Source organism: Embiotoca jacksoni, unplaced genomic scaffold, assembly GCF_022577435.1.
Source record: "Embiotoca jacksoni isolate LCO1_2020_lvr unplaced genomic scaffold, fEmbJac1.0.p SCAF_35, whole genome shotgun sequence".
NCBI classification, from domain to species: Eukaryota; Metazoa; Chordata; class Actinopteri; family Embiotocidae; genus Embiotoca; species Embiotoca jacksoni.
Window position 1 is genome coordinate 3,311,708 of NW_027185387.1, and position 15,917 is coordinate 3,327,624.

At 43.1% G+C, this 15,917-nt stretch overlaps 1 protein-coding gene across 1 annotated transcript in view; it reads right to left on the reverse strand.

Annotated features, from left to right (window-relative positions):
- neo1a (neogenin 1a) overlaps positions 1–15,917 on the reverse strand; it is a 152,709-nt gene that overhangs the window by 42,472 nt on the left and 94,320 nt on the right. Inside the window, exons 6-7 of the mRNA XM_069165600.1 lie at positions 4,844–4,998; positions 4,580–4,700 (exon numbers count right to left, since the gene is read on the reverse strand). Of these exons, the coding sequence (XP_069021701.1) occupies positions 4,580–4,700; positions 4,844–4,998 (276 nt within the window). The remainder of the gene's footprint in view (positions 1–4,579; positions 4,701–4,843; positions 4,999–15,917) is intronic.

Here is a 15,917-nt window from a genome sequence, read left to right on the forward strand (position 1 = left end):
TTTTTAAATTGCGTAACCTGAGGTTGTTAAGTATTTAGCATAATTTCTCCCGTTCATTCATCTGTATGAAATTCACTTGCAACAGTTGTGGCTAAAACAGTGCGAGAGAGCTCAGAGACTGATCATCCAAACAAGCTTTCAGCCTCTCCAGTGAAGTACTTGGTTTTGGGCACCAGGAGGCAAAATGTTAAAACATTATTCATGTGAGCTGTGGGGATGAAGAGGAGAACAGAGGAGAGATGTGGGGACAGACACTCTCACAGAGGAGGGTTTCCATATTGAAGCCAGCGCAGCACATGGAAGGATGCAAATGGAAGTGCATCTCGGATTTTATGCAAACATGAACAAGCAAAATAACACACTTAAGTGCATCCACTTCCCTTTTGTTTGCCCATGTTAAATACGCATCCTCCTTCATTTGATATATTAAGCTTTTTAGTGGAGCGAATCTTAAACCAGTGAGCGTCTAGTAACAGCTTCCAAGCTGTTATCTGGGCTTGGATTTTTGTTTTATTATTTAAATGAAAACACTAAATACTAAAATATGCAGGATTTTTCTCACGAATGTCTGTTCCAAAATTTAAATGTTATAAACAGCGCTCCGCTTCTAGAAAGCAACAGAGTTATCTTAAATTTAATCTAATTCAATCCTAAAAAATGAAATATTTGTTCTCCTGGGCATCTTAAAGAACTACACACGAAGCAATCACACTGTAAAACGTGGGTATACACTGTAGTGCGCCACCTTATCGAGCTTCAAACAGCCTCAGTCTTTGTACAGAACGTGGAGAGATGACAATCATATAAACAAGTTCTTTGTCTTGGCAGATACAACTTCAAAGTTAGAAAGCGTGACCTTTTTCCCCTCCCGAGATGTGATTGTCACCAACTATGTTTATCATGCATAAACCCTTCACATCATCACGGGCCTGGAAAAGGCTGGACATTTTTGCTGCATACGGTGTATAGATGACATGTGATGATAATCCTCTAAATAGCATATCCTCTGCAGCTGAGTAACTTCCGTCAGCATTATCGTAATAATAAGGTGGACAGCAAATATCAAAACCGCCAGGCAGGAGTCATTATGACGGCCATTAGTGGTTGTATTTATAGTGCAGTGGGGAGATGATGAGCCACTCAGCTGGAAATCAGATAAAACCTCAGCACATGTTGAATCGCATACTTAGTGGGAACATTTCCTGATTAGATTGTGAGCTGAATTCATGCAATAAACATAAGTTAACTGACAGTTTCATTAAATTAAAACACTGTCATGCACATGTGGAGAAGTGAACTATTTGGGAGGAGAAGTCACGCCAAGTTTTGTTCATTTCCTCTGACAACTCGTCATGTATGATAACAGCAACTCTTAACTCACACTGCAACACAAACTTCCAGCACTTACGCAAGACGACAAGTCTAAAAGTGGCAGCTTTACAAGGGACATTAAGAGGCACTTACTCGGACTACATTACACCATGCAATTAGGTCCCCTCGAGGTCCACTTTTGGTATTTCAGCGCCTATTTACACACATCTGTTTGTAACTAGTTGACCCATATTGCACATGGCTGTGGAATGTCCATGAAAATTATTCAAGTCTGCAATCTGTGGTCCTATTTTTGACCTGCGCTCAAACTAAAAATCTGCATTTGTCAAGGTTTCCAGATTGTTAAAGTAAGGAGAAGGTTGAAGAGAAGGGAAAATGTTGTTGTTGTTTTTTTTTTTTTTTTACTCATGCAATCATCTACAAGAAGCCAATTGTATTGATACGGAGCACATATCACTATAAATAACTGCCAAAATGCTCTGCATATGTTAACAACCGACAGCTGACCTTTTTCCATTCCAAACATCCACAAGTGGGAATCATCTGTGGAGTTACATTTAACTGCAGCTGGCAGCGTCAAGATGCAAAGATTATGGCCACTAACGAATATTAGGCAACTTGCATCCGCTGGGTATTTAGATGCAGTTCACCCCCATTGATTTCCCTGTTGGGTGAAGACAACTTTATCCCTGTGGCAAGTCCCTGGCTTATCTCCGCCGACTGCGAGGCAGCCGACAGACGGGGCTGTTTTCCTGGCTCGGTTTCAGGATCATTTAAGCCTGCCAGGTATGAGCGGGATACCTGATGGTGGTGAGACACGGAGGGGCAGCAAAGAGCAGGAGGAGTGTTTGCAAAGTGGACGAAGATGCCCAGCTGTGAGGTGGTTGGGGAGGAGGGAGGGGGGAGAGGTATTGAGTACAGCACAATTAACACAAAGCCCAGTGCGTTGGATTATCAGAGAGCAGGTGGCTGTTGAGGATGAAGAGGGAGAAAGTGAGACGAAGTCCCGAGAAAGGTGACAGATGGCTGCAGAACGTGTCCACGCTCAGCAGCCGAGCAAAGAGAGGAGAGCACAACAGAGGGGGAGACTCTACGGGGCGACGTACATGAAGCCAGTACTTCATTTAAACCTCACGTCACACAGACGCGAACGCAAAACACAAATAGCCGAAGAATTTGAGCTGATTTCAAACGTGTCCTCATTGATTTCCCATTCGGAGACATGGATTGCACCTTTGAGAGAGGAAACGACTGCGACACGGCGAGGGAAAGCGTTTGTGGATGCCGCTGCCGTGGATGTGCCCATACGAGCACAATATGTCAGTAATTTACAGCACGAGTTGACGGTATCACTGCGACTTGGCGTTATTTTGTGAATCCATCAGTAAAGCTGATGACTGGATAATCAACCGATGAACACGCAGGAAAATGGGAAAATTTGCGCGGGTAAAAGTGTCTTTGGATTAGTGTTGCTGTGACCAAGACAGATGTACACAGTCAGAGAAGTAAAGAAAAGAAACTATCGGCTGTGATATTTATGGATTAAGCAGAGATACTTTTTTTTCAAAGCCTTGCTTAGGGCAGACCCCGTCCACAAGGCCAGCTGCCTCGGTAATTCATCCCATTTATCTTCAACTGAAACCAAAAGAAAAAGAAAAAGAAAAGACTCGGGGCCATGTAAAGTACCAAAAACCTTATCAATGGTGTCAAACACAAATACACAATGAGCTGCAGGTCATCATTATTTCTGACTTAATGTCCTCCGATGAGTGGGGACAACACAGCTGGGGGTGCCACCGGTTGGACAGCACCATGCTAAATCATTAGCCACCTGCTTCGAGTGAGAGGGGGGCGGGAGGGAGGGGGGGGCAGTTCACGCTTGATTAAATCTCGCCCTCTTCCTCAACACAACAGGACAGTCTGAGTCAACGGTAAAGCAGTGCTTGTAAAGTAAAGAGTATAAACAAAACCATCCTCTGATGTCGGCTGCATTACAATTGCGCTACCTTCATTCCCCTCGCTGTGTCCTTGTTTCTTCATTTCCCACCTTGTTTTGTTTCGATTATGCTGCTCAGAGGAAAGGTGGCCTGTTTATCATCTAGAATTTGTTTTCTTATAATATGGCGAAGCTTTTACTATCCCCGCGGGTTACACAATGATTATTATGACTGCGCAAATCATCTCAAATCTAACTTGTGTTACACTTTCTCCAATGATCGGAGGTAATGAAACAGAACTACCTGGAGAAGTAGGGTGTAAAAACGATCTTCCAAATTGCCCTTTTTTTTTTTTTTTTTTTTTTCAGGCACTTTGTTTTGTCGCTTCTAGCCGTTGTCCTCGGTGTCTGCTGACACCACGCTCTGCAGCTCCTGGGAACTGATGTTCAAATCTCTCCTTCGGCTTTAAATGGAAAGACTGTTCTGCAGCAGTCACACTTTTACCACCACGCGAGTTTATGTTTAGGTAGCGCGTAAAGATACGGCATTCTTCAACGCGTAAAAAGACTAAAAAGCGGCACCACATTTCTGTAACGCTAGCTGCGGTATGGACTGTGTGCAAGCCGAGCATCATTTGCCCCAAATATACTCCGGTTCCCTTCGAGTCACCTCTGGTTTAACAAGATCCCAGTGGTTTCATTTCACCGTTCACTTCACTCCTCACACTCTCACAGATGTGCGCAGCCTCTAGAATCCATCTAGGTGTTTACAAATAAGTGTAGACTGTGCAGAGGGCAGGAGAGCCGCACTTTTAGCTGCCTCCTGCTTTACAAGCCTTTGTTGAAAAATTAGTTTTTGCAAAGGTTGTTTCTTTTACGGCTCTTTCTTAAAAAAAAAACTCATACATAACAGGGCAATTTTCTGAGCTACAGTCACTGCATTTGATAGTGAGATTTAAGCACTTTAACCACAATGAAACACTGATTATCTTGTTAGCGTTCAACGACTCCAGCTCATAAGAGGTGCAACTGCGAAAAGCTAAGAAATAATCACAAGGATCTCGGAGTTCAAAACGCTGTTGATGTTCAAATGGCTGTAAACAGATGCTTTTCCCAGTATCGTTTGCCGGAGCCAAACTGATTGGACGGTTAATTTCCGAGTTATTCCTAACATTGATCATTTCATAATTAAAGCATTTGGTCAATTTAGAGTATTTTTTTTTATCATATTCTAAAGTAAAAATGGATTTGATGTAGTTAAAGTACACATCCGATTTGCACCCCAGTGATTGGTTTTGGTGAGTGGCGTACCGTGATCAAGGATGATGAGCTGGGCGCTGGACTGGATGTTACCGGCATCGTTTTCCGCGAGGCACTGGTAGAAACCCTCGTCTGACTTCACCAGACCCAGAACCTGCAGGTTATGCTCCTTCTACAGGGAGGGAGGGAGTTGGGGGGGGGGGGGGGGGGGGGGGCAGTTATCAGACTAGTAGCACTTTTAACAAATCCACAACTCCTTATTATGACATGACCGAAAAAGTAGAAAGGTACCACTTTACTACCAATTTAACTTACGATTATTTTGAAGTAGTCACTGGGGATGACGGCGTCTCCGTTCTTGACCCATTTGACGGTGGGAGCCGGCGACCCCGAGACCTCACACTCGAAGACGATGTCCATGGACTCGTGGGCATAAATGTTGGCTGGCCGCTTGGCAAACTGCGGAGGAACTGTGGAAGCCAGAAGAGAACGAGGAGTCAGAGACATTTTGAAAATAACTTACAATTTATTATTAAAGTTGGGGCGGGGGACTGGCTGACAAAGAAGTGAATAAGAGACTCAAAAAAAATGCAGAGTCATCTTTTCTTTGTGAAATTCAGTAACCAAATTGTCAAAACGAACCGGGCACATTTTAACTCCACCACTACGATCTCTGCCTGGAAATACAAAGAGATCAAATGATGCCATGACTCTCCTTCAAACTGCCAGTTAAGGTTGAGTGGAACAATAAACAGTATCGTCTGGTAACCCTGCACCGTTCACACAACTGTGGCCTTTGTTTAGCAACAATATTTGATGAAATCGGGTCAATAAAACTTTGCTCTTATTTATTCAAGAATGGGTGAAAAATAACTGCTGCTTTGGTAGCAGCACAGTGTGTTAACAAGCTACACTAGCACAGCCGAGCAGTTGCAGATCTCCCCTAGTCCTGGTAATGAGGGCCAAAGAAAGGAGTTATTTGATCTGCTGGGGCGAGACAGTGCCTCATCAATCTGTCCTGGAACAAGGTCACCGGGAGCGCAGGGCCCGGGCCTCGTCCTCTCTCTATAATTGGACTGTACGTGTTGTGAGAAGAGACGGGGTAAGACAGCCCGTGTGCGTGGATGTGCCTTTTGCATTCTCTGATAAGCGAGCGACCTCGCTGACCACAATTTAAACGACTGCATTGTTAGCGTGTCGCTGCGCGTCGAGCTTCGCCATCAACCTCCTGGTCTCTCTGATAGCTCGTTATTAGCATCTATTGTGCGGCTATTCAAACGAGCCGATTAAATATTAGTAGCAGCGGGTGGATCGGGTCCAGTTTTGGCTTTATTCAGCAGAGTAGCAGGTTGCGAGGTCAAGTCTTCCTCGTCTCCTTCATGGAGCAGCGGCTAATTCACTCCCACATGCACTTGGTAGTGAACAGATTAGCCTTCATCCTGTCGGGATATGTTGTTAACAACAGCAAGACAATTGAGACTCCCCCTTTGTAATTAGAACTGCAAAAGGAACAATAGTCTGTTTACACAATTCGTCAACAATAATAGACTTTTTACACCAAGAAGCAGTGTCGCTACAGGACACGTTGGGACTCTGTGACGAGCCCGATGTGTTTGTATGTCTCTGACCTTGAAGTGCACTTTGCCCATCTGTTTGCTATTTTCATGCTCTGCACGCAACACACGGAGCAAAAGCGGGAAGAGAAAATGCAACTCGATAGAAGTTGCCCACAAACAACAAAATTCTCTCTTTGAACTCTTTTCTAAGGAGTTCTTTCAAACCTTCCTTGTTTTGGTGCGGACTTCTCAGATTGGTCTGAACCTAAATAGAAGGTGTGAAAGTTGCCGCGGACCACGATCCGGACCAAAAGAACCAGAATTTGGTCCAACAAAAAGAGTTGGTCTCGGTCTGGATCAAACTGAAACAGCGTGAAAACACTTTCTGGACGGTTTGTACTTTCAAACATCCATCAAACAGAGGAAGAAAAAGAAGCAGAGAAGAAGTAAAAAAAATAAGCCAGTGGTACATGGAGACAGGAAGACACAAAGTATTTAACTGTCCAACGAAGAAATCAAACTCAGCTTGACAAACGCATAAAAATGCCAAAACTAATAACTTATTTTCTGAGAGTAAAATAAGTACTGCTTATAATGCTACAATAATAATAATAATAATAGTGTAGTGGCAACGAGTTGAATCTGTTCATTCATTTTTCTCCATTCAAACTGAAAAGGATCTTGGCTGAATTGACAACACCGTGATGTCAGACGCACGCCTACAAGCCAATCAGTGCGTAGAGAGATGCAGCCAACGTAGGTCATTTGAAGCCAAAACGAATTGGATGAAATGTGTAGAATATAACAGAGACATGAACCTTGGTTTGGACATTCAGGGGTGAAAACGCCCTAAAACCCGGGGGCTTTTTACAACTCGTCTGGAAAAATCTGTTTTATTGTAGTTTTAATTGCATAATGTGACACAGAATGATTACAACCATCATATATCAATTTTCAGAAGAAAGTATTTTCACATCTCTTTGAAGATAATCAAGTAAACGGGATCATTATGGGGAATTACCAGCGTACGCAATCGTGAGACACTTCTGCCTCACTTCAAAGCTTGAGCAGCAGTTGGGATCATTTAAACTATCAACACAAATGTAATTGAGTGCCATTTAAGTCATGACTTTAGTAAAATAAATATGCAGTACACTTCTTTGTGAGAGCTTTGCTCTTGAGGTGGCTGATGTGCAGCTAAAACAGAGACCTGTACTTTAACTTGGCTGCAAGTCATAAACTGATGGCTCACTAAGTGGCATTGCATGTCCATTTACTTACATTTTTAATGACTGCTAAAAATTCATGCATGTCGGTTAGCGGTATTCTGGGACATAAATCTTTCCACTGAAGACTTGTAGTAGATATTACAATTCTCTGAACTTCACAAATCAATCATATGTATTTAACAGTGTGGGAGTGTCTCGAGGTGGCGTTTCCCTTCAGGTTTGTAGCAAAAAAATAAAATAAAAAAAGCTGTTTGGTTTTTGCTCTGTGACTTCCATATACCAGTTTTTCAAGGGGTCAAACGCAAAACAAGTAGATCGTGCAACAGTTACAAAAACCTTCCCTCTATTTTCTTAATGAGCGCCTAGACTTTTCTGTGAAGCCGTTGTGGTGAATATTGATGACTGACGCGAGCATGGAAATGAAGATGGTGATGCTTTTTGACTGGATCACTGTATGACTGACAAGCGTGAGTGAGTGAGTGAGTGAGTGAGTGAGTGAGTGAGTGAGTGAGTGAGTGAGTGAGTGAGTGAGTGTGTGTGTGTGTGTGTGTGTGTGTGTGTGTGTGTGTGTGTGTGTGTGTCTACTGTATGATTGTGTGTACTGGTGTTCCCTGTAGATAGATGGGTGTGTGAGCTGTGAATAACGTGTTTCACAGTGTGGTGTCCCCTGGATATATTTGCCTCCGGTAGGTGTGCAGCAGAGGCAGGTGAAATCCTCACTTTCCTTTGGTGTGTCAGAGGCACAGCGGTGAGATACTAGTGAGTCACTGTTTTTGTGTGTGTGCGTGTCTGTGTGTATATACGGACGGTCGGGTCATGTGTAAATATGAATTTTAAACATGTTTGGTTACATGCTTTTTCCCTTTATTACTGGTGCTATATGCTGTACATAATTGTGTCTGTCTCCCTTCCTGCAGGCAATATGTGTATGGGTGTTTTTATTTTTTATTTTGCATAATACAACTCTGAGTGTAAGTGCCTGCTTATGTATGCGAACATATGTTTCTGTATGTCCATGCTGTCTCAATCTGTGCCTCGTATGCATATGGATATACGCTTTATATCCAATCTCTTTATGTGTGTGTGTGTGTGTGTGTGTGTGTGTGTGTGTGTGTGTTTGCAGAGCCCCCTAGTGAGGTTTGCTGGTGACAGGTTTTGATGGTGGCTGGTACCCTGCGGCTCTCCCTCCCCCCCTCCTCCTTCCCCCCCTCTCTCTGTTTCACCACTCGGTCTTCATATTTTTTTTCCTGACTCTTAATCTTCCTATAACTCCCCGTCTATCTCTCCATCTTCAGCCTCCCTCCCCCTCCCTTCCTCCAATCTGAGCAGACATGCACCATTTTCTCCAAATGGAGTTCAGACATTTGGAACCTATTGGACTGAGCAATGAGTAGAAACGCCTAAATATATCGATGTAGCTGGAGGGGGAAGGCGGTGGGGGGAGGGAGGCTTTTAGGGCTCAACAGACGGAGAAGTGTGTCAGTGTGTGTGTGTGTGTGTGTGTGTGTGTGTGTGTGTGTAGGAGCAACAACATCCCCGATGACCTTCTCTAATTGGTTTATAAAATATAAAAGCATAAAATACTAAATGTCAATACAATTCTATTGCTGTGTTCCAAATGGCGAACTTGTGTACTAACACTCACTGTTTTGAGTGCACAAGTGCGTTCACACTGTCAAGTACACACGCTTAGCGGAAGGGGCGGGGCCACCGACGTAAAGGATGTTGAAGGCGTCCGAAGAAGCTGCAGCTGTTCCCGAACACCACACAGAAAGCGTTTATTTTTCACGACTGATGCACGACAGACGCCGTTAGTATGGCGCAATCAGTATTATTGAATGTTTTAAACAGAGAGCATGAAAACATGTTCATTTCTGGGTAAAATAATCAAAGCTGCAGATATTTTGGCGGGTGACGTATTTACACGCCGAGGTTATTTCCGGTCAGTGCCGTGAGACTTGAAACAACACTACCGTGTCAAAATTCCTGCACTACACAAGTAAGAGTCACAACATGTTCGTGTACTGAGGGGAGTATTTAATTCGAAACACAGCATATGAGTCTCTACTGGAAATACTGGCGTGTCTGCTTGATTGACAGCCGTCTCAGCCTATCACACTCTATGATGCTTTTGCTGCTCACACGTTTCTCATAAACGCGGCCCTGTCTGCAGCCCTTACACAAATATTCTGGCTCCAGTGACTGACAAAGAAGGCGATGAGTAATGGGTCCAAATCCAGAACTAAACGCATCCCTTCATTAACACATGGATGACATCACAGACGGCAGAGTCCATGTTTTCCTACAGTCTACGGTTCACAGACGCACAGATGCTCAATTCTACCAGCTGGAATATCTCTCAACAGGCCGACTTGTTTTGGAACATAAATATCACTCTCTAATGAAAAGGGAAATCCAGACGAGACAGAAAAACAACAAAGAAAATGCAGATGTGCAAAAAAAAACAACAAATAAAACAAATTTTGAAAAGGGAGGAAACAAATCCCCTATTCAGACTAATATAAAGGAAGGAGAACAGCCGAAAGAGCTGTGATACCAGTTCTTGGGGGCTGGTATTATCTCTAGCCTGTAGCTTAGTACGAGAGGGTTTAATGCAGACTTACACTGACTCCAGTGAACTACTAAAAGAGGGCCACAGAAAGGTCATGTGTGTGTCGCACTGAGAGCTTGTTAAAACAAAACCCCGTGAGATTCCTGGAGGGATTCTGAGTAGAAGACTTTACTTAAAGCTTCACTGGAAGCCGAGAAATAAACTGAACAGAGACATACCGAGGGAGAAAAATGTCCAGGCTCCTTCGATTGGTGCCGGGACGAATATGAATGTCATAAAAATATTTAAAAAGCTGCTGTTCCCCGGGAGTCAAAATAACTCACTATCACATTTTTCCCAAAACATTCAGGCATATTGCATAACATGTAGTTATCTATTAAGATTGCGAAATATGACTGCTAAAGGCATTTTACTAGTTCGCCAGCTTGGCCAGACTCCAGTTAGCTTCATGAAATGAAACAATAGCTCTTGGGCAGTCTGGGTTTACTCTGAGGGCAAGTGCGGCTCGGACCGCTTTAATTACCCATCCTGCTCTCCCAAAGATAACAGCTTCGCTCTTAATCCTGGCCAAAACAAACAGCTTCAGCAGCAAGGAAGATGCTCTGTGTTTGCATTCCTCGTCACTGAGCATATAATAATGTCCTGTTAGACGCAGCGTCACCGAGAAGGACTTCAATCTCAGGATGTTGTTGTGGATCCCTTCTGACGCTTCAAGAATGACAAGAATTAAGTGAAAGCAGAGGCATCAGTTTGTCCGTGAAATGCTGAAACAAAGCTCGTAAAGCTGGTGTAAAGAGGATTGAACCGTTTCTTTGCCTTCATTTCAGAGCTTGACAAATTCTCAGCGGAGCAGGGCTCTAAAACAGATCATTACTACTTCAATTGGAACGACAACAAAACAACACGGCTCATCTGATTATTCACCTGCAGTGCATACGGTACACTTTATTCTAACCTGTGCTGTTGTCAGCTATTAAGGGAGAATCCCGGCCAATCTGGTGCGTCGCCCAGCGGATGCCGTGTTTCCTGTTGGCTTGGTTACTGTCACAACAATGTTCCCAATAAAACTTCTTCATTTCCAACAAATGTTTACATCGGGTTCATGTTGGAATGAAGTCAGCCCTCAAGATAAAAGGTCTTGAGTGTGAATATGTATTAATGGGTTAAATTCTGTAATTCTTGGGTAGAAACAGGTGCCTTTGAAGAGTTTCGAATTTATATAGATCAATTATTTATTTGTCAACAAAAACAGGTAAATACATGTTTACTTTAAGAACTACATCCCCGTGATATCTTAGACCACATGAAGTCATAACACCCAGTCCTAAATTTTCCTGAGAAGTGACACGAAGACTATCAGTGAGCCAATAAATAGCTGTGATTTCATGTGTCCTCAGTCTGTGGATCAGGGAAGTGGGAATCTCAATTTTAACACCCGACAAGCTGAATAACGCCAATCAGAAGCTGCTGCACATTCACACAGCAGATAAGGTGTGTCGAGCTCGACTGGCTTCCCCACAGAACATGTGTGACTCTATCTGGACCAAACAGAAGATTCCATGAATGCAGACAGAAGAGAAGGCGTAGATGTGAAATCAGACAGAGAAACCTGGCCGAGATAACACCTCCCGTGGAAAAGGAAAAGGTGTGCGCCAGTGGGAGTTTCTCTTTATCAGATGATTGTTCTTTAAACAGCTGAATGGAAAGTTTATTTTTATTTTGGCCAAAATACATCTGCTCCAGGACAGTGGAGGACAGGACATTGCTCGCCAAAATATTGAGAAGATTTGATCAGATCTGTAATTCATTCATGCGTCATTTACGGCAAAGAATTCCTGTCACTACAAAAAATACTTTTAGCATAGTTCAGATGAAAATCCCACGACAGCATTTCCAACCGTATGTTGCTAGATGCTGCTTATGCTTTGACTTTTCTTATGTTGGAGTCATTTTTGTAGCCTGGCCGCGCCGACTGTCGCTTACAGCTTTAGATTTCTTCGCTGCGAATACAGTCTGGGAACTTGGATCGCATTAGTGTTTGCTCAGCCAATCAGCGACAAGTCTCAGTGCTTAACCGTGTTTATCCCGCCCCTCCTTTCCTATGATTGGATGGCTGGTGATAGTGGCGAGCACAGCGTTAAAAAGTTTCAACTCTCGAAGACCAAAAATAGAAAAAAGAAACCGCCGAACATTCATCGCTCAACACTTCGTCACGCTGCCGCCGTTCATTTAAACAATTTAAAAAAAAGGTAGTTGCAGCGATGACAGAGTGTCAGACGCTTTTGCCGATCGGTTAAAACTAACCCGAGGTTTAAGCCCAGTACGATGGAACGTCTGCAAACGATTCCCCATGGATGGTGAGCAGACCCATATTCACAGTGAAAGTGGGTCTGGTTCACACCGTCATATTTGGGGAGTTGAGGTGGAACAACGAGAGCTGACCAAAGTACGTGGAGGTGACATAGTCAGTTTTTTTTTTTAAGTTTTTTTTTTATTACCACAAAAGACAATATCCAGGGTTTGTTATGCTTCTGTCTATTTTGGCCCATTTCTATAAAGGTAAAAACCCTCCTGCTGTGCAGACTTTTACAGGGGGCAGGGATTTCCTGAATGTGAACGCAGCGAATGGAAAGAACAATTAAGTTGATGACACGATAGCACAAGGCCGTGATAGATGAGGGCCACTGACTCAGAGCCCTATTAAACTGGAAACGTACATGTTTGTGGAGAAACTATTTCTGTCTTGCACACGCACGCGCACGCACACGCACACACACACACACACACACACACACACACACACACACACACAAGGTCTGGGTGGTGCTCTAGTCACGCAAGACCATAATCAAAAGCTGCTGCCTCCTCTCCTCTCCTCTCCTCTCCTCTCCTCTCCTCTCCTCTCCTCTCCTCTCCTCTCCTCTCCTCTCGCCAGCTCTAACAGAGGGTGAGATGTCACGGTGAAGTCGTGGCGAACGGAACGCACATTCACACAAACACGGAGTAATCATACAAGTGAACACACACAAGCGTGTTGACACCGAGGCGTGTGTCCGTGCCGACGGCCCCGAGATGAGATCTGAGGGAAGAGGCGACCGAGATGTTACACTTGTTTAGAGGCTCACGTTCTTCCAAAACGTCCTGTCTGGCGTGAGTTTTCCCGCAGTAGAGGAACGGGTTTTCTGTTAGCTTCACTTCAGAGCCAGATTGCGGTTGCGTCTACACACATAAAGACTCTAATCCTCTTTAACTCACCGACACTTTTGATTATATTTCACAAAAAGATTGGGCACGCACCGCTCTCGCTGTGCCTTCTTTTTGACAGCCGCTGACATTATCACTGGTGAAGCGGCTTGAGCGTCATTTCACATTCAAAGAAGTATTCCTGTTTGTTCCGTTGTTTTGTTCGGAGATACAAGATTTGCAGCATCCGCGACAAATATTTCACTGTGTTGATGGTACGGAGGACAGTCCGTGGAGTCATAAATGTGTTATTGCTTGCTACGAGGCCAGACTTTTGCAGGAGGTCTGTTTTTTTTTTTAGCACTGCAGGTAGGAATTACTACTTATAATGATAATCAGGGCTGCAAATATTGATCAGAAAATTGTGAAACATGTTGATCAGTGTTTTCAAAATCAAAGGTGCAGCCAATAAGGTGTTGTTTTGTCTCGACCAGCAGTTTACAAATAAATGACATTCAGGTTATTATCATGGAGGACTGAAGAAACCAGAAAATATTGACATTTAAGAAGCTGGAATATGAGAATTTTATCATTTTACATTTAAAAAAGGACTCAAAATGATTAATTCATTCACATGATAGGCGGTGAATAATTATCTGTCGATCAGCTGAACGAGTAACTGTTGCAGCTCTAATAGTTTTTACAGATTCTTCTACCGTTTTCACTGGACTGAATTTTACCGTCACCCAGACATCCATCAGAAACACATTACAGTAGTTTGTGAACGTTACTCAAACAGAGAGTTAATAGTACATTCGCTGGAGGCTATTTTCACCCACACATCTGGGGCACTAATTGGGCATTACTGCATAATATTCAATGTGGAAAAACATGTCACCTTCCACCAATGTGCCTCATTTGCTGGATGTGTTTCAAACCATTTTTGAACAATGGATCTCTGTGGGCACAGAGGAATAGTATACTGTATGAGGCTTTGGCTACACAGATAGTACTTGTCAGCAGGATCAACTGTTCATTGGTTTAATGGCATTTACTGACAATAAGGAACATAGAGAACATCACCAGTAAACTCAAAGAGTTTGCTATTGAATGCATACAGGTGTATTCAGCTCAACTCGTGTGGTATCATCATGTGTGTCCAGTATGTGCGTACTTGCGAAGGCATCTCTACTTCAACAGATGAGCGCCAGCTGCGTCACAAACCCTCCGGCTCTCCCCAGGCGAAACCCAACAGAGCTTCACCATATCAAATCCCCAGCTGGTTCTCTGCATCTTTTCTAAAGCACAAACTGTCCAGTGTTTATGAAAAGCCACCAGCCGTAAACACACAATTTCTCCTCGTTGCCGTGGCAAAAGAGGCCCGAAGGTGTTTTAGAAGGAGTCGTTCGTCGGAATAAATTGTTTTGTTGTTCTTATGGATTGATACAGCATTGATTTGAGTGTCTTTTACAGGCGTAACTACTTATTGAGGGAATCAATTGACCTTTCTAGTGTCACTTCTGTTGCCAAGGCAGCAAATCAATGCCACAACCTGGTTTCTTCATGAATCTGGATGAAGAAAATGCAATTACAGCCCCGTGAGTCTACAGCATGGGAACTAATCAAACTGTTTTATTGTATTAAAATGACGCATGTCTTTCACCAATATTACACGAGCGCTGATCAATCTTCCGCAGCCCTGTCACATTGAAGGTGGAGGAAGGCAGGGGTCGGCCTGACGACGCGAGGGATTTCGGAGGGATATTCGGTGGACAGACTCGAAGACTGAAGATGAGTCAAGTGAGATGTCCTCCTGTGACCTGATCCGATTTTCCATTACTGTCTCCTTTAATCACAGTAAGCGACGGGAAGTGATGAAAGGGTGGTGGAGGGGTGATGAAGAGATGAAGGGATTTGGGAAGAAAGGGGTTGGAGTCATTGCACGATGCGGCTGCGTGTGAAATGCAATGAACCTTTGGAATGAGCCTCGGGGTGTTTCCCCGTTTTTTAAGCTATTTCACACCCGATCCTGTTGACACGTGGGAAAGCGTACAAATACACTCGAGACATCCGTGTTCACATGTACTTTTCTCACAAAAAAGTCAGACAATTACAGCGCAGATACTGAAGCTGTGTCTGATATGTTCAGGATACCATTCAATGATTCTACTTAAAAAAAACACTTATAAGTAAATATTATCATTGGATTAATATAATTGTTTTTATTCCAAAAATAGTAAAAAAAGTTCTACTTGTTTGACCTTTGAAGAATTGAACAACTGCGACTAGTGTCAACAACTGTCATCACATCAGGAAAGGTTGAACATTAGCAGATATAATGGCAAATAATAGTGTTTTATGTGCTTATCAATGAGAGAAAATAACAATTTTACATAATTTAGCAGCAAGTGTTGATTGAAAGTATATTTAGGTGCGCAAAGATCATTTACATCCTGTTGCGTTGATTTGAAATGCTGGGCATTTGTAATAACCTTTACTATCAATATCAGGAACCTTTGTTCACCTTTACCTGTCTAATATTTACAATTTACTTCATTATTAAAATAAGAATAATTTGGCGGTATGACTTTATTTATGGTCAGAATTATACAGAATAACAGCATAGTGCTTCTATAGCGGTAACGTGCTGTTACCTCACGATCTTGCCTCGTATCTAAAAACCAGCCAGCTCGTCTTTGAGTCTCTTCTAATTCTCGTACTTGTCTATATCTTTATATGCAGCTCAGATGTTTCTGTTATTTCTGTGTGGATTTGAACTATGTGAAAAAGCAGATATAAATAGGTCCAAACATTCTGTTCGCTGCCTACGATGCTGAATATTCAATGCC